General features: G+C 43.4%; 1 protein-coding gene across 1 annotated transcript in view; it reads right to left on the reverse strand.

The window, feature by feature from the left end:
- LOC134968841 (olfactory receptor 5V1-like) overlaps positions 1-16845 on the reverse strand; it is a 28488-nt gene extending 11643 nt beyond the window's left edge. Inside the window, exons 1-3 of the mRNA XM_063944395.1 lie at positions 16041-16845; positions 14514-14581; positions 13974-14071 (exon numbers count right to left, since the gene is read on the reverse strand). Of these exons, the coding sequence (XP_063800465.1) occupies positions 13974-14071; positions 14514-14581; positions 16041-16845 (971 nt within the window). The remainder of the gene's footprint in view (positions 1-13973; positions 14072-14513; positions 14582-16040) is intronic.
- Positions 16846-18928: the final 2083 nt, after the last annotated feature.

The following is an 18928-nucleotide window of genomic DNA, read 5'->3' on the forward strand; positions in this document are numbered from 1 at the left end:
TTTCATCAAAGTGTCATCTCGGTAATTTACTAAGCAATAATCACGGCAGTGATGAGGGCATTCGTAATTTTATGGAAGTCCAACAAAAAAAATACAAATGAATACACCATCGGTCAAAACGCGGCTGTTTAAGTATGAATCTCAGTCATTTACTAAGAAGTGCAAAGCAAAAAAAAACAAAACACTGCCGTGAAAAATTACAACTCGTAAAAAAGTGCTTAAAATAAACAGACCTGCTTTTTTTATTCGTGATTGGATAGGCATGCATGGATCCATGAGATCCGTGCATGTATATCAGTGGGAAGGGGTGGGAAAGTGATTATTTTCTCAAAAAAAATTGCGTGGGGTCCCCCCTCCTAAGCATAACCAGCCTCGGGCTCTTTGAGCCGATCCTGGTTGCAGAAATATGGGGGAAAAAATGACAGGGGTTCCCCCATATTTAAGCAACCAGCATCGGGCTCTGCGCCTGGTCCTGGTTCCAAAAATACGGGGGACAAAAAGAGTAGGGGTCCCCCGTATTTTTAAAACCAGCACCGGGCTCCACTAGCTGGACAGATAATGCCACAGCCGGGGGTCACTTTTATATAGTGCCCTGCGGCCGTGGCATCAAAAATCCAACTAGTCATCCCTGGCCGGGGTACCCTGGGGGAGTGGGGACCCCTTCAATCAAGGGGTCCCCCCCCCAGCCACCCAAGGGCCAGGGGTGAAGCCCGAGGCTGTCCCCCCCCATCCAATGGGCTGCGGATGGGGGGGCTGATAGCCTTTTGTGATAATGAAAAGATATTGTTTTTAGTAGCAGTACTACAAGGCCCAGCAATCCTCCCCCGCATGCTGGTACTTGGAGAACCACAAGTACCAGCATGCGGCGGAAAAACGGGCCCGCTGGTACCTGTAGTACTATTACTAAAAAAATACCCAAAAAAAGACAAGACACACACACCGTGAAAGTAAAGATTTATTACATACATGCACACAAACATACATACATACTTACCTTATGTTCACACGAGGGTCTGTCCTCTTCTCCAGTAGAATCCAAGGGGTACCTGTTGAATAAATTCTACTCACCAGATCCCGGGTCCCAGGGTCCTCGGGGCAACCATTTGTAATCCAGGTACTTGAATAAAATAACAAAACGGAAAGCCGAGCCACGAACTGAAAGGGGCCCCATGTTTTCACATGGGACTCCTTTCCCCGAATGCCAGAAACCCACTCTGACTGATGTCTAAGTGGGTTTCTTCAGCCAATCAGGGAGCGCTACGTTGTAGCACCCTCCTGATCGGCTGTGTGCTTCTGTACTGAGTGACTGGCGGCACACGGCAGTGTTACAATGTAGTGCCTATGCGCTCCATTGTAACCAATGGTGGGAACTTTCTGCCCTGCGGTTGACCTAAAGTGACGTCACCGCTGAGCAGAAAGTTCCCACCATTGGTTACAATGGAGCGCATAGGCGCTACATTGTAACACTGCCGTGTGCCGCCTGTCACTCAGTACAGGAGCACACAGCCGATCAGGAGGGTGCTACAACGTAGCGCTCCATGATTGGCTGAAGAAACCCACTTAGACATCAGTCAGAGTGGGTTTCTGGCATTCGGGGAAAGGAGTCCCATGTGAAAACATGGGGCCCCTTTCAGTTCGTGGCTCGGCTTTCCGTTTTGTTATTTTATTCAAGTACCTGGATTACAAATGGTTGCCCCGAGGACCCTGGGACCCGGGATCTGGTGAGTAGAATTTATTCAACAGGTACCCCTTGGATTCTACTGGAGAAGAGGACAGACCCTCGTGTGAACATAAGGTAAGTATGTATGTATGTTTGTGTGCATGTATGTAATAAATCTTTACTTTCACGGTGTGTGTGTCTTGTCTTTTTTTGGGTATTTTTTTAGTAATAGTACTACAGGTACCAGCGGGCCCGTTTTTCCGCCGCATGCTGGTACTTGTGGTTCTCCAAGTACCAGCATGCGGGGGAGGCTTGCTGGGCCTTGTAGTACTGCTACTAAAAACAATATCTTTTCATTATCACAAAAGGCTATCAGCCCCCCATCCGCAGCCCATTGGATGGGGGGGGACAGCCTCGGGCTTCACCCCTGGCCCTTGGGAGGCTGGGGGGGGGACCCCTTGATTGAAGGGGTCCCCACTCCCCCAGGGTACCACGGCCAGGGGTGACTAGTTGGATTTTTGATGCCACGGCCGCAGGGCACTATATAAAAGTGACCCCCGGCTGTGGCATTATCTGTCCAGCTAGTGGAGCCCGGTGCTGGTTTTAAAAATACGGGGGACCCCTACTCTTTTTGTCCCCCATATTTTTTAAACCAGGACCAGGCGCAGAGCCCGATGCTGGTTGCTTAAATATGGGGGAACCCCTGTCATTATTTCCCCCATATTTCTGCAACCAGGATCGGCTCAAAGAGCCCGAGGCTGGTTATGCTTAGGAGGGGGGACCCCACGCAATTTTTTTTATGATTTTACACTGTTTAATTTAAAAAAAAAAAAAAAAATGAACCCCAGCACGGATCACACAGATCCGGCCGAGATTCATTTTTAAAAAGTCGGCAGTGTTTTGCTAATCACTGCCGTAAAAAACAGAAAAAAAAAACGAATGACATCGACATCGGAAAACCCGAAAAGGCAAAATACGGCAGCTTAGTAAATTAGTTGTAATAAATTCAAAAAGTTGCAGTTTTACACTTTCGATGTCATTCGTGATTGAACTTTGACCTGAAACGGGAAAATACGAATCTTAGTAAATTTACCCCATAGTATGTGTGGGGAAGAAGATAAGCTGGACAGCAGCATTGAGAACAGATTGGAGTAGACAGAGGTAGGAGTCTGGGAGGCTAATAGAAGGAGGCCACAATAGTCCAATCTGGAGATGACCAGTGTGTGGATTAGTAGAATCCAGGGCAAGAAAGGGTACGATCCTGGAAATATTTTTCAGATGGAAAAGGCAGTATTACGTAGACCTACGGAATTAAGGATTTGCAGAAGGAGAGGTGTCAAAAGCAGCAGAGAGGTTGAGTAGAATGTTATTGCTGACTTTCGTGACGATAGTATGATTTTTGCCTGTTGCTTGGAACTCAGAATGTTTACTGGATACCCTCTTGCTTGCCATGAACTTGGACTGTTTAGTGCTACTCTGCTTGCTGCCAGCCCCGACTCCTTATTTATCATTGGATACAGAGGAGAACTTGTGAGCCTGAACACAATGGGGTATATTTACTAAAATTCCGAGTTTGTCCGATTTTTTTTTTACAAAGTACAAATCTCGGCAGTGTTTGGGCTATTCGTAATGGTTTTGACGGCAAAGTTCAGAAATACGAATGAATAGACCATCGGTCAAACACGGCTGTTTGTTCATACAACACGGGAATTTACTATTCATTCGTATTTGGGTGTTAGTTTCTGAATGCTCAATTGCGGGTGTATTTTTTTGCGATTCGTTAAAAAAAGCAGCAAAAAAATAGACCTGCTTTTTCCTGTCGAGTTTGGATAATCATGCACGGATCAGTGAGATCTGTGATCAGTGAGATCTGTGCATGGTTATCTATGGGAAAAAGTCTGTTTAGTGTAAAAATGTAAAAAAAAAATTGCGTGGGGTACCCTCTCCTAAGCATAACCAGCCTCGGGCTCTTTGAGCCGGTCCTGGTTGTAAAAATACAGGGAAAAAACTGACTGGGGTTCCCCCATACTTAAACAACCAGCACCGGGCTCTGCACCTGGTCCTGGTGCCAAAAATATGGGTGACAAAAAACGTAGGTGTCCCCCGTATTTTTACCACCAGCACTGGGCTCCACTAGTCAGAGAGATAATGCCACAGCCGGGAGACACTTTTGTATTGGTCCTGGCGGCCCTGGCATTAAATCCCCAACTAGACACCGCTGGCCGGGGCACCCTGGAGGAGTGGGGACCCCTTAAATCAAGGGGTCTCCCCCCTCCAGCCACCCAAGGACCAGGGGTGAAACCCGAGGCTGTCCCCCCCAACCGTGGGCGGTGGATGGGAGGCTGATAGCCTTTTGTGTAAAAAAATATATTGTTTTTTGTAGCAGAACTACAAGTCCCAGCAAGCCTTCCCCGCAAGCTGGTACTTGGAGAACCACAAGTACCAGCATGCGGGTGAAAAACGGGCCCGCTGGTACCTGTAGTTCTTCTACAAAAAATACCCAAATAAAAACAAGACACAGACACCGTGAAAGTAAAAGTTTAATGCACATACATGCACACTTACATACATACATACTTACCTATGTTGCCCCGAAGCACTCGGTCCTCTTGTCCACTAGAATCCAGGGGTACCTGTAAATGAAATTATACTTACAAAGAATCCGGTGTAGATCGGTCCTCTTCTTAAAAGTTATAATCCACGTACTTTGCAAAAAAACAAACTGCTCACCCGACCCACGCACTGAAAGGGGATCCATGTTTACACATGGATCCCCTTTCCCCGAATGTCAGGACCCCCTGTGACTCCTGTCAAAGAGGGTCCCTTCAGCCAATCAGGGAGCGCCACGTCATGGTCCTGGCTGTGCGCTCCTGCACTGTCAGTCAGGCGGAGTACTGTGGATACAATGTAGCTCAGCAGCGCTACATTATATCCAATGGTGGGAACTTTGCGGTCTGCGGTAGACCACGAGGTTAATTGGGGCCAACCACAAGAGTGGGATCCATGTGTAAACATGGATCCCCTTTCAGTTCGTGGGTCCGGTGAGCGGTTTGTTTTTTGCCAAGTACGTGGATTATAACTTTTAAGAAGAGGACCGATCTACACCGGATTCTTTGTAAGTATGATTTTATTTACAGGTACCCCTGGATTCTACTGGACAAGAGGACAGAGTGCTTCGGGTCAACATAGGTAAGTATGTATGTATGTAAGTGTGCATGTATGTGCATTAAACTTTTACTTTCACGGTGTCTGTGTCTTGTTTTTATTTGGGTATTTTTTTTGTAGTAGAACTACAGGTACCAGCGGGCCCGTTTCCCCCCGCATGCTGGTACTTGTGGTTCTCCAAGTACCAGCTTGCGGGGGAGGCTTGCCGGGACTTGTAGTTCTGCTACAAAAAACAATTTTTTTTTTACACAAAACGGCTTTCAGCCTCCCATTCACTGCCCACGGATGGGGGGTCAGCCTCGGGCTTCACCCTTGATTTAAGGGGTCCCACTCCTCCAGGGTACCCCAGCCAGGGGTGACTAGTTGGGGATTTAATGCCAGGGCCACAGGGACCAATATAAAAGTGTCTCCCGGCTGTGGCATTTTCTCTCTGACTAGTGGAGCCCGGTGCTGGTGGTAAAAATACGGGGGACCCCTACGTTTTTTGTCACCCGTATTTTTGGCACCAGGACCAAGTGCAGAGCCCGGTGCTGGTTGTTTAAATATGGGGGAACCCCAGTCAGTTTTCCCCCTGTATTTTTACAACCAGGACCGGCTCGAAGAGGCTGGTTATGCTTAGGATGGGGGAACCCCACGCAAATTTTATTTACATTTTTAACCCATTCTGCACTTCTCAGAATGTACACAATGAAGCACTGCATGGATCTCACAGATCCGGCCAGGATTCCTTGTGTTTTGTCAGGCAGTGTTTTACTAATCACTCCCGTAAAACACTGCCTGACATTACGAATCACATCGACATCGGAAAATACGATTGTTGAAAACTCGGTAGCTTAGTAAATGACCGTATCATGATTCAAAAAGTTGCAGGAAAATGCACCCGATACCATTCGAGATCAAACTCCCTTAAAAACGGTACAAACACGAATATTAGTAAATAAACCCCAATGTCTATGGAGGATGTCCTTTAAGGGGGGAGCTGAACCTTCCGGGCCCTTTAGTGTCTGTGGTGCTATTGATTTGTTTGCTTGACACTGGGACAGTTGTTCTTTGATACTTAGGAGACTATTCTCAGGGATTTGGAATTGCTTTACCTGTTTCTAATCAGCAGCATAGCAAAGGAATTACTGCAGCATCCGATTTCCTTCCCCTGATTATTAAAGTTTGTACCTATAAAATCGCCTTGCTACTTCTTCCATTTTTACTTTTACAGTGTATTGAACCAGCTTGCCCATGTCTCTGTTTAATTGCCAGTGTAGTGACTTCAGCTTGTGTGTGTACAGACTCCACTTCTGCATGCACTGACCTCAGCTTATTCCTGATTCCTTCCACTATTTAATAACCCTAATATTAAATAAGTAGCCCTCATCAACATGGAACTTGAAGTTACATTAATACCCCCATTGAATTACATTAATAGCTTCCCATATTAAATGAATAGTCCCCACCAACGAGTTGCCGTTATTATGTCTGTAATTACAATCATAATCTCAACACCCTGTTGTCTGCAATCATGATGTTGTTGCAATATTGACACTGAACATGTCGGCATGTGCAGAATGTCAATATGTTGACATACTGCACAGACCAGAGGGTTATGGTTAGGCTGTGTCAGCGGAGGGTCAGGGTTAGGCTACACACTGGGAGGTTTAGGGTTAGGCACTTGGAGGAGAGTTAAGATTAGGCTGTGGGAGGGGAGGTCAGACACAAGGGGAAGGGTTAGGGATAATCACCGCTGGAAGCGCCACAGGATGAGACGAAAGTCATCATGACATCACGCCAGACCTAGAAGACACCGCTGGAGCTGTTGGAACTGCCGTACCAGGTAAATTTACAGCTGGCCCACCAGGAATTTTATGTCAACATTCTAATCATGTTGACAATTCATCATTGTCGACAAGATGAATGACGATGTGGTCAATGTCGACATGCAGTTACAATATTGTTCTGACTCTTATGTCAACATTATGACGTTCCACCAAATATACCACACCTTTCACCAACAACCAAATGACATTATAATCTTTGCATAACATTACTAGCGCCTCTATATGTCATTCACTTCTCCCTCTCACTTTATATTAATATCCCTGCCACATAACATTAATACCCCACAACCACCATACTTTCCTGCTACGTATGGTCTTGTGGGGAGGTTAAACCACATGGAGGGGAGGAATGGTGAGGAGCAAAAGGAGTGGAAAATAAAAGTGAGTAACAGGAGGGATGCAGAAAAAGAGAAGGACATGAGATGGGTAGAAGTGAAGGGGAGCAAAGGGGCAGAAATTAGGGCTGGGGAGGAACATACGGAAAATTACATTTTAACAAGAGATAAAGTGAGCTTTAGGTAAATGGGTTTGTCTTTTCCATTGAACATTGGTATATGTTCTTAGTGTTAAAGCAAAATAAATTTGAAATTGCTGTTTATTTTAATCAGAGGTCAAAACTGGATATTAAAGACATAGGGGTGTATCCTATTAGCCACAGTAAATTCCCAAGGCTAATGGATTCCCCAGGGGTTGTCCAACTAGTCCCGACTACCGGAATTTATTTGGGATTATGCTTCATGCAGAACTCCTGATAAGCAGCCCGTAGAGACCCGTTTTTCCGCGATAACACATGAGTCTGGGAATTTATCCCAGCTCCCATGTGTTATTGCCTGAAAACTGATCTTTTACATGGTATAAATGGGCTCTATTTGGATAGCCCTATAATACCAAAGGACACTGCCCATAATATTTCAGTGATCAGTCAGGCGCACAACACACTTTTAATGGGCAACTATAGTTTCAGCATTGCCAAGGGACAATTACAGTTTTTTATCTGCCGCCAGGGGTAGATTTAGGGGTCAGGACATCCCTAGGCAGAACATTATTAAGCACATGCTCAAGCTCCCCACCCCTCGCAGGCTTCTGGTGAACGTCTTCCCAATCAAGCAATCTGTTTTTTGGGGGTATTTTGTCAGGCTTGTATCATATGCTAAGAACCTCCTCTTCCAGGCTTCCGGATTGCACATGTGAATCCTCCTGCGACACCCCTGACAAACCTGAACTTCAGTGTTCCTGAACTGCACATGCACATGTACATGCTCCTGTTCTGTATCCAAATAACTGCAACTCAACTGGGGCACTAGAAAGCGCTGATGCAGGCAGCTGCTGTACTGCCCCTAGGCATGCACTTCATGTACATAGTGGGAAATCAGCACCGTCTGTCATTGTCTACATTTTATAGATTTTATAGTAGATATTGTTTTCACTTGTCTTTTTCCCTATGGGGTGTATACTGATTTACTTTATGTGATATACAGTATTATCTGCATTTGCACACCTGAATGTCTGAAACTGATCCGTTATTTAGTTTTTACTGTTTCTTTAACAAGAAATTGTGTATAAACCTAAAGTTAGTAGCAATCTTGAGGACAATATGATTCAGACATTGGGGGGTCATTCTGAGTTGTTCGCTCGTTATTTTTTTCGCTATGGAGCGATTAGTTGCAAACTGCACATGCGCAATGTAGGCAGCGCGCCTGCGCCAAGTAAATTAGCTCAAAAGTTTGGTATTTTACTCATGGCCTAACGAAATTTTTTCATCGTTCTGCTGATCGTAGTGTGATTGACAGGAAGTGGGTGTTTCTGGGCGGAAACTGACCGTTTTCTGGGAGTGTGCTGAAAAACACAGGCGTGCCAGGGAAAAACGCGGGAGTGGCTGGAGAAATGGGGGAGTGGCTGGGCGGACGCTGGGCGTGTGTGTGATGTCAAACCAGGAACGAAAAGGACTGAGCTGGTCGCAATGGCTGAGTAAGTCTGGAGCTACTCAGAAACTGCTAAGAAATTTCTATTCGCAATTCTGCTAATCTTTCGTTCGCAATTCTGCTATGCTAAGATACACTCCCAAAGGGCGGCGGCTTAGCGTGTGCAATGCTGCTAAAAGCAGCTAGCGAGCGAACAACTCGGAATCACCCCCATTGTTAACACAGTATGTAGTCAACAAGCACTGGTGCGCTGCATGGTATGTGTAGTTTAGTAGCCTCAAGTAGGTTCATAATCATCATTCATATTTGTGCACTGACAGGCAGTCAGAGGTACAAACAAGGGCGCAGCTACCATAAGTGCAGGGAGTGTAGCTGCTATGGGGCCCAGAGCTGAGAGCCACCTTCCCTGTCACAGTTACATTTGTTATATACAGTTTTCACCATTGGACGGTACATAGGAGCACTTATAGACTTTGGCCTTGGGGCCTACAATATATCTAAGTATGCCCCTGGACCTGCTTATTGTAATGAGGTATAAAATGAACTGCAGAGCATTATATTGTTACATAATATGAACTACTATAGTGTGACATAATATGAAGTGGGACATTGTATGTCATAATGTGTATTGGGGTTATTGTGTTGCATAATGTGTACTGGCAGACCTACAATGTGGCATAACATGAACTAGAGCACTACTACGGTTCATAAAATAAACTATGGCACTACTATGGGACATAACATTAAATAAGGCTCTACTATGGCTCTGAAAATTAACTATGGCTATTATGGGACATAAAATTAACAACTGCTGCAGCGAGGTGTCTCTCTAGAATCATTGGGACAGAAGCCCCTTCAAAATGTTGCTATGGAGCCCACAAAGTTCTGGGTATGTCCTTGGGTACAAATAATACATAAATAAAAAATGGCATGTAGAACAGAAGAAAATAAATATGAGACTAGAGAGTCAATTTACTAAGAATCGTGTTTGCTCAAGATTGCATTCTCGTGCGAGTTTATCTTGTCTTTGCAACTTGGAGATTTACTAAAGCCAAACATGGGCATAAAAATACGATCTAAATAGAAATAGACGGCCAAACATGCAAATAGAATTCAATAGACCACTGAACCACCCTGCAATTACTTTCCATAGACAACTCATGGATTTACTAAAAAATTGTGCTTAAAAACATGATAAAACATGGAGCAAACTCAGACCAAAATAAAATAATCACATAGACCTGCCTGTGAGCAGCGTATTCTACAGAAACCTGCACAGACTACTGTGATCTGTGCAGTGCCTCTGTGTGTTACAGTGTAAAGAAATGCTTAAAAATGAGAAAATGTGTGGGGAAACCCCCAAAAGTATCACTAGCCGTGGACCTATGAGCTGGTTCTCTTCCTGGAAAAACAGAGAAAAATGTGTGGGGGTCCCCTGTGTTTCAGTAACCTGCACCGCGCTTTCTTATATTATTACACATTCAACCTCACACCCACCAGCGGTGCAGGGGTTAGCCCTGGGATTCAGTCCAGGCCTGGGGTATACTCGGTAGGGATGGAGGTTAATTGGAGGTTTCCCCACTTACTGACGAATCGCCGGCCTGGGATGACTAGTTGGGTGCAGGTTAATGTTTTGGCCGGGGGATCCCGTGAAGTGTCTCCCCCCCCCCCCCGGTCAGGCACGGATCCAGACATTTTTTTACAGGGGGACAGCATAAAAGGGGAGGAGTGGGGATGAATCTCTTCTGAGAAAAGTGTGTGTGGCCTCGCAACAAGGATGTGGTAAGTGCTAAGTTCTGGTAGGTGACATTGTGAGTAGGGTGATGTTGTGGGGAGTTGAGAAAATGTCTTAGCGGTGTTTGAACGATGCGCCTAAGGCATGCATGCAAAATAAGAAATATGGTCACTCGAAATGGGCGTATCAGCATGACACGACACCCGTTTCTCATCACTCTGGGAGCATTACCAGCAAACAGCGAAACAGCGACCACAATATGGTCACATTCAATATCAGTTTTCACAAGCAGCCCTATACAGGGTCAACTAAAACTCTAAACTTTAGCAAAGCCAACTTTGACATGATGAGGGAAGCTTTAAGCGACATTGACTGGGAAATTTTGTTTCTAGGCAAGAATACTACAGAGAAATGGGAGGTATTAAAAACTCTGCTCACTAGTTATACTAGTAAGTTCATTCCCATGGGCAGCAAATGAAGGAGTAATAATTCTAAACCAATGTGGTGTAACAAAAAGATTAAGGAACTTATGGCCAAAAAGAGGCGCGCATTCAAAAAGTATGAATCTGACGGAAGGGTTAATTCATTCTAGTACTATAAGGATTGTAACAAAACATGCAAAAAAGAAATCAGAGCGTCTAAAATAGAAACGGAAAAGCTAATAGCAAAGGAAAGAAAATCAAACCCCCAAAAGTTTTTTTTTAATACATCAACAGCAAAAGATTAAAGAAAGACAGTATAGGCCCTTTAAAAGGCAAGTTGGGTGTCCTAATCAAAGACGACAATGACATAGCTGAAAAATGAAACAAGTTTTTCTTATCTGTATTCACAAGAGAGGGCCAGATGGCGGGATTGACGCATAACCTCAGCAATGATAATGTCCCACTACTAAGTGCTTATTTAAGGGAGGAGTTGTCTGTGACCGATCAAGAAAAATTAAGATTAATAAATCACCTGGTCCCAATGGAATTCACCCAAGGTTCTCATGGAGCTCCACTCCGAATTAGCAAGACCCCTTTATTTGATTTTCAATGACTCACTTACATCAGGCATGGTCCCCAAAGACTGGCGTATAGCAGAAGTAGTGCCGATATTTAAAAAGGGAAGTAAATCTGAATCAGGTAATTATAGACCAGTAAGTCTAACACCCATAGTGGGGAAAGTACTGGAAGGTATGTTAAGGGATAGTATACAGAAGTTCCTTGAAACCAATAAGGTTATAAATAGGAACCAACATGGATTTGTGAAGGATAGATCATGTCAAACTAACTTATTAGGCTTTTATTAAACAGTTAGTTTGAACCTAGATCAGGGCAAAGAGGTGCACGTAATCTTTTTAGACTTTGCTAAAGCTTTCGATACAGTACCTCACATGAGACGTATCTACAAATTAAGAGAACTTGGGCTAGGGAACACAATATGCACTTGGGTTAGAAACTGGTTGGATAAAAGGGAGCAGTGAGTGGCGGTAAATTGAACTTTTTCAAATTGGACTGAAGTACTGAGTGGTATGCCACAGGGGTCTGTACTTGGACGACTATTGTTCAACATTTTCATAAATGATCTGGTAGTAGGTCTAGAGAGCACAGTGTAAATTTTTGCAGATGATACCAAACTGTGTAAGGTCATAAATTCAGAGGGGGATGCTAAGTCTCTTCAGAACGACTTATTTAAATTGGAAACATGGGCGGCAAAATGGAGAATGAGGTTCAATATAGATAAATGTAAAGTAATGCACTTTGGTAGCAAGAACAAAAGTACTACCTACATACTAAATGGGGAAAAACTAGGGGATTCTGTACTGGAAAAAGATTTAGGTGTTCACATAGTTAACATACTGAGCAGTAGTACCCAAATTAGGAATGCAGCAAAAAGAATTGATGCAAGGGATGAGAGTGTTATACACCATTATATAAATCACTAGTGAGTACACATCTCGAATACTGTGCACAATTATGGGCACCAAACTACAAAAGGATATCCAGGAACTAGTAAAGTTTCAGTGACGGGTGACCAAATTGATTAAGGGGATGGAGTAGCTAGAATACGAGGAAAGGCTTGCTAGGCTTGGCATGTTTACACTGGAAAAAGGGAGATTAAGAGGGGACATTATTAACATTTACAAATATATAAGGGGTCAATACACAGAGCTAGCAGGGAATTGTTTATGGTAAGATCATGAATAAGTACATGTGGACAACTGCTTAGGTTAGAGGAGAGGAGATTTTGCACACAGAGACGGAAAGGTTTCTTCACAGTAAGGACAATACGTATTTGTAATTCCCTGTCTGAGAGAGTAGTAATGGCGGATTCAGTCATTGCTTTTAAGAATGGGCTACATAAATTCCTAATGGATAAGGATATACAGGGTTATGGTGGGTAAATCATACACTATAGTATTAAAATAAAAACATAAAAAAGGAATTGGCAAAACGACTAAATATTTACCACAGTTAACTTAGTCTTTAAAGCATTACAGTGTAGGAGAGCACTAACAGGTTGAACTTGATGGACAAATTGTCTTTTTTCAACCTTAGAAGCTATGAGACTATAAAACTATGAAATTACGGGGAACCTCTGAAGAAACAGATCCTCCTTTGGCAGTGTCTTCAGTTGGTATTCCTTATTCATGTAGGAGATCACCTGGTCCAGAAGATGCCTGTTTATTTAGGAGAATAACCCATGTCATCATCAAACAAAAGTTCAAACAGAATTGGGACACCATGTTACTTCCTGTCCCCTATAGCCACTCCAGCCTCCTGCCCCTTGTGTCTCTCCAGCCTCCTGTTTTTCCAGCTTACTGCCCCTTGTGTCACTCCAGACCCCTGTCATCCCAGAACCTGTGTCCCTCAGCCTCCCCCTCACTCTGTGTCCCTAAGCCTCTCCATATCTCTCATTGTCCCCCACTGTGTCTCTCAGCCTCCCCCTCACTGTGTCTCTCAGCTTCCCCATATCTTTCAGCATCATCCTCTTTATCAGCCTCCCCCTCTATGTCTCTCAGCCTCCCCCTGACTCTGTGTCTCTCAGGCTCCCCCTCACTCTGTGTCTCTCAGCCTCCACATATCTCTCAGCATCACCCTCTGTGTCAGCCTCCCCCCTGACTGTCTCTCAGCCTCCCCCTGACTCTGTGTCTCTGAGCCTCTCCTCACTGTGTCTGTCGGAATCCACCTCACTCTGTGTCCTTCATCCTCCCTCAGCCTCCCCGTGTCTCTCAGCATCCCCCTCTGTGTCAGCCTCCCCCACTGTGTCTCTTTGCCTCCCCCTCACTCTTTGTTCATCAACCTCCCTGTCTCTCAGAGTGCCCTCTGTGTCAGCCTCCCCCTCTGTGTCTCTCAGCTTCCCCCTCACTGTCTCTCTCAGCTTCCACCTCATTCTGTGTCCCTCAGTCTCCCCATGTCTATCAGCACTACCCTCTGTCAGCCTCCACCTCTGTGCCTCTCAGCCTACTCCTGTGTCTTTCAGCATCTATCAGCCTCCCCCTCTGTGTCTTTCAGCCTCTCTCTCTGTGTCAACTCATCTTCTGTGTCTCTCAGCATCCCCTTCTTTGTCTCTCAACTTCACTTTCTATGCCAGCTCACCCACTGTCTCTCACCAGCCTCTCCTTCTGACTCTTATTGTCCCCCCCTCTGTGTCTCATCACACACATACACACACTCACTCACCTGTGGCCCAACTTTCCTGTTGACCCCCAGATCTCTGGCCACTGCTGCTGCTCTGACCCACAGACACCCTCCTGCTTTATGACGGCCAGCTCAAGATGCTAAAAATGAAGACCACACTGGGTCAGAGGTCGTGCCTTCAGTAGAGCCGTCTACTGCCGGATCTCTATAATTGTAGTGGTCTGCCGCTGAATCATAGCTGCACGGGGAAGGCTAACAGTAGCAGCCTCATCCGTGCAGTTGAAACAAAGGTAAAAAAAAAATGAACGACAGGAGAGGCACATGCCTGGATGTCCCCCCTGAATCTGCCACTGCCCCCAGCTAAGGCATTACCCCCCCCCCCCACACACACACACACCCCACTTGTTGAGCCTGGTGTTGGTTACTGGAAATACATGTTTCCCCCCATTTTTCTAGGACCAGAATGGGCTCATAGGGCTGGTGCTGATTATACTATTGGGAAGGACCCCACACTTTTTGTTTTTAACAATCATTTCTTTACACTGTAACACACAGAAGAGCTGCACAGGACACACTGCTTACAGGTAGGTCTACTGAATTCAACAATCCAACTAAACTTGCACATGACCAAACATGATTGCGTTGACAACCTAAAAACACGATTCAGTGAAATACCATTCTTAGTAAATATGTGTGCTTGATCTAGAAAACTTGAACATAACACAGCGATGACCAGCATGTTCGTTTTCTTCCAAACATGATTCTTATAAAATTTACCTCTAGCAGAGTTGGTGCAGATCTGAGACAAATGGTGTATTCACTACTTGTGAGAACTTATACTGTAGTATGACATATTTTATCTTTTCACTTTGTTATATTAATTCTTTTTTATTGTTATTAAATTATATAAATTCACATATACTGTACTTGAAAAAATTGCATTGTTAGAAATACATTTACTGTAAGTATAATATATATATATGTATGTATGTATATATATATATATATATATGACTAATAAAATAGAGAATCATTCAGGGAATCATTAATTTTAACCACTAGATCATTTTCAAGTATTTCAATATTTCAAGTATTCCAATTCCAATAATGAGTTTCATTTTTGCATATAGACAAAGAAAATATCTGCGTAACAAGGCACACAAAGAAAAAAAAGAAACTGCATACTAATACACGTGTACATCCATAAACTAGAAGGGATACATAATATAAGGATAACCACTGTCTACCAATGAGATCAAAAGTACACAAACAATTCTAGCTTAAAGTAAAATATACGCTTTACACATTAACACAAAGGAATGAAACAGGTGGCAAAGGACCAAGAAAGAAAATAGATTAACAAAGAAAAAGCAAGGGAGTATAAGAAGGTTGGGGGGTGGGGGGGGGGGGGGAGCAGGGGACCACCAGGGTTCCAATAAAGTACCTGACTTGCTTCATATTTTATTTTCACAAGTTATCTTTATACTACTAACAATTAGTAGGCTATGAAAGAAATTATTACTTATCCCCCCCCCCCCCCCACCACCACCACCACCACCACCACCACCACCACCACCAAGTTTTCCTTCTAAAGTTAGTCACAGACTGTAAGCACCTACTGAACCACCTCCTGCTGCACCACTTGGACATAAGCTCCAAATGTTAAATTTTTTATAATCTCCACAAAAAAAAGTCAGAACTTGGTGGTGTGCCTAGGATGAGGAGGAAAACAATACCAGCACAGCTATGCCACATGAAGCAGGTGATTTAACATGCTATATTTTCTTGAAGAACAGAATTAAACACAAAATGAAAGTCAATCTGTCATGTTCTTATGATGAAGACCTTCTCTTTCATATTCCATCATTAGCATGGACTTGGTTTTGAGAGGTGTTAATTTGAGAATCATGTTAGTTCATTTGAAGTTGAAATCAGCAATGGTTGTTATTCCAGTATCTATCTGTGTTATAAAATAAACAAAGCGTATAATTGTGGACAAGTTTTACTGGAGTACAAACAAAACCCGAAACAGTTTAATTTGTTCCTAAGTGCCAAAAGTTCTAGATGCGTCTGAGGTTCCCATATGCCATAGAAATGTGTACCTCTTACATCCATTCATTAGAGACCTTCTCATTTCACTATTCCTGAAACTGTAGACAATGGGGTTCAACAAAGGCGTGGCCACATTGTAGATAACAGACACCAATTTGTCACGTTCCAATGAGTAACTGGATTTGGGCCGCACATAGGTAAAGCTTCCAGTTCCATAGAATATGTTGACCACAATTAAATGGGCGGCACAGGTAGAAAACATCTTCCTTCTTCCTGCTACAGATGTTATTTTAAAGATAGTAAGAACAATGTATACATAAGAGATGGAGATAAACAAAAGCGGTCCTAGTCCAACAAATACTCCGCTCACCGCATAGAGTATAATCTCATTTAGATAAGTGTCTGTACATGACAGTTTCAGTAGTGGTGGAATGTCACAAAACAAATGATTAATGACATTATCACAGAAGGGCAACCGACTGATCAAAGCAGTGTGAAGAGATGAGTGTAATGCGCTCCACACTAACGCCCCACAAAGCATTTTATAACACACTCCCCTGCTCATGATTATATTATAATGTAAGGGACGGCAGATGGCAGCATAGCGATCATAAGCCATAATAGCTAGAAGAATACACTCAGCCCCCTCCAGGAGCACTACAGAATATAGCTGTACAACACAGGCCCCAAACGTAACACTATTGCCATGTGATACCAAAAGGACTAACATTTGTGGCACGGTAACTGAGATATAACAGGCATCAACAATAGACAAGTAACCTAAGAAGAAGTACATTGGGTTCTGAAACCGAGAGCCCAGCCTTGTTATAGTTAGTATCAGAAGGTTGCCAGATAAAGTCATTATATAAATGATAAACAATAACATAAATAACAATATCCTCATCTTGACTAATTCAGGAAAACCCAACATTCTGAATTCCAAAATGATAGTTGCATTGATGACGGACATTTTTATTCACTGATCCAGTTCTCTGCAAAGCAAAATTGTGATTAATAATGTAAAGCAAATAGAAAGATAGCAGAACCGTCCCTACAATAATTGGGTGACCACTAGTTGGCTGCTAAAATGACTATGCAAACCTCGCTTTTAATGTGCGGACTCTCCTAGTTTGCCTTTTGTATATAGGGGGTAATTCCAAGTTGATCACAGCAGGAAATTTTTTAGCAGTTGGGCAAAACCATGTGTACTGCAGGGGAGGCAGATATAACATGTGCAGAGAGAGTTAGATTTGGGTGGGTTATTTTATTTCTGTGCAGGGTAAATACTGCCTGCTTTATTTTTACACTGCAAATTAGATTGCATATTGAACACACCACACCCAAATCTAACTCTCTCTGCACATGTTAAACCTGCCTCCCCTGCAGTGCACATGGGCCCTCATTCCGAGTTGTTCGCTCTGTAATTTTCTTCGCATCGCAGCGATTTTCCGCTAATTGCGCATGCGCAATGTTCGCACTGCGACTGCGCCAAGTAAATTTGCTAAGAAGTTTGGTAATTTACTCACGGCATTACAAGGTTTTTTCTTCGTTCTGGTGATCGTAATGTGATTGACAGGAAGTGGGTGTTTCTGGGCGGAAACTGGCCGTTTTATGGATGTGTGTGAAAAAACGCTGCCGTTTCTGGGAAAAACATGGGAGTGGCTGGAGAAACGGGGGAGTGTCTGGGCGAACGCTGGGTGTGTTTGTGACGTCAAACCAGGAACGAAACTTACTGAACTGATCGCAGTGGCAGAGTAAGTGTCGAGCTACTAAGAAACTGCTAAGAAATTTCTATTCGCAATTTTGAGAATCTTTCGTTCGCAATTTTGCTAAGCTAAGATTCACTCCCAGTAGGCGGCGGCTTAGCGTGTGCAATGCTGCTAAAAGCAGCTTGCGAGCGAACAACTCGCAATGAGGGCCATGGTTTTGCCCAACTGCTAAAAAATTTCCTGCTGCGATCAACTTGGAATTACCCCCACAGTGTTTTTACTTTTATTTGTAAACAGTTGCAAGGTTAAAAAATAAATAATGGAAACATTAACATTGTTTACACTTTGCAGGTAGTTTATAATACTGTTGCAAACCGCACACTGCAGATAAAGATTGTTATGTCTCACACATGCTTGTAACTTGTGCCTTGCAATGTAGCAAATGCTTTTTTGTACTTGTTCCCTTCTTACCTCCCTTTTACCTACTGTATCTCACATCCTCTTTTCTCCTAGTTACGCCTATAATTCCAATCTGTTTGGAGATAACGGTTGGGATGTAATGAAGTCCGACTTCAGCAGCCGTGCAGGATGCCGGGCGAACCCGGATGGTTTTTTAAAGGGGCAGTCATGCCAAAAAGGCTTGTACATGATTGCCCCTTTAAAAAAAGTAAGAGTTCAGGCGGCATCCCACACGGCAGCCGAACTCGGACTTTGGGGTCAATTTACTTAGCCTTGGATGGAGATAAAGTGGACAGAGATAAAGTACCAGCCAATCGGCTCCTAACTGTCATGTCACAGACTGTGTTTGAAAAAAGATAGTTAGGAGCCGATTGGCTGGTCTTTATCTCTGTCCACTTTAGCTCCATCAAAGGCTTTGTAAATAGGCCCCTTTATTACATCCCTTCCAATAGTTCTATTAAAAAATAAAAGTGATCGTAAAACCCAGTGGCATATGATCCACTATCATGATGGGTACTGTAGCAACATGTGCTTGATTATATTATCAAATAAGTGTGTTTTGTTAATACACATGAATCATATCTAGAAAATGAACCTGAACTATGAGCTGTGAAATGGTTTATTCATACACAGTCAGCATTGCCGTCTAGAAGTCTACTGTTAGGTACCATCTAAAATATTGTTTAGCTTAGAAAATGTTTTTTATCCTAAGTATATAGCTACATCAATTAAAAATATATATTTATTTTAGCCATAGTAAAAAAAAGAAGAAGCCCT

The sequence above is a fragment of the Pseudophryne corroboree genome, chromosome 1 (assembly GCF_028390025.1).
Source record: "Pseudophryne corroboree isolate aPseCor3 chromosome 1, aPseCor3.hap2, whole genome shotgun sequence".
Classification (NCBI taxonomy): domain Eukaryota; kingdom Metazoa; phylum Chordata; class Amphibia; order Anura; family Myobatrachidae; genus Pseudophryne; species Pseudophryne corroboree.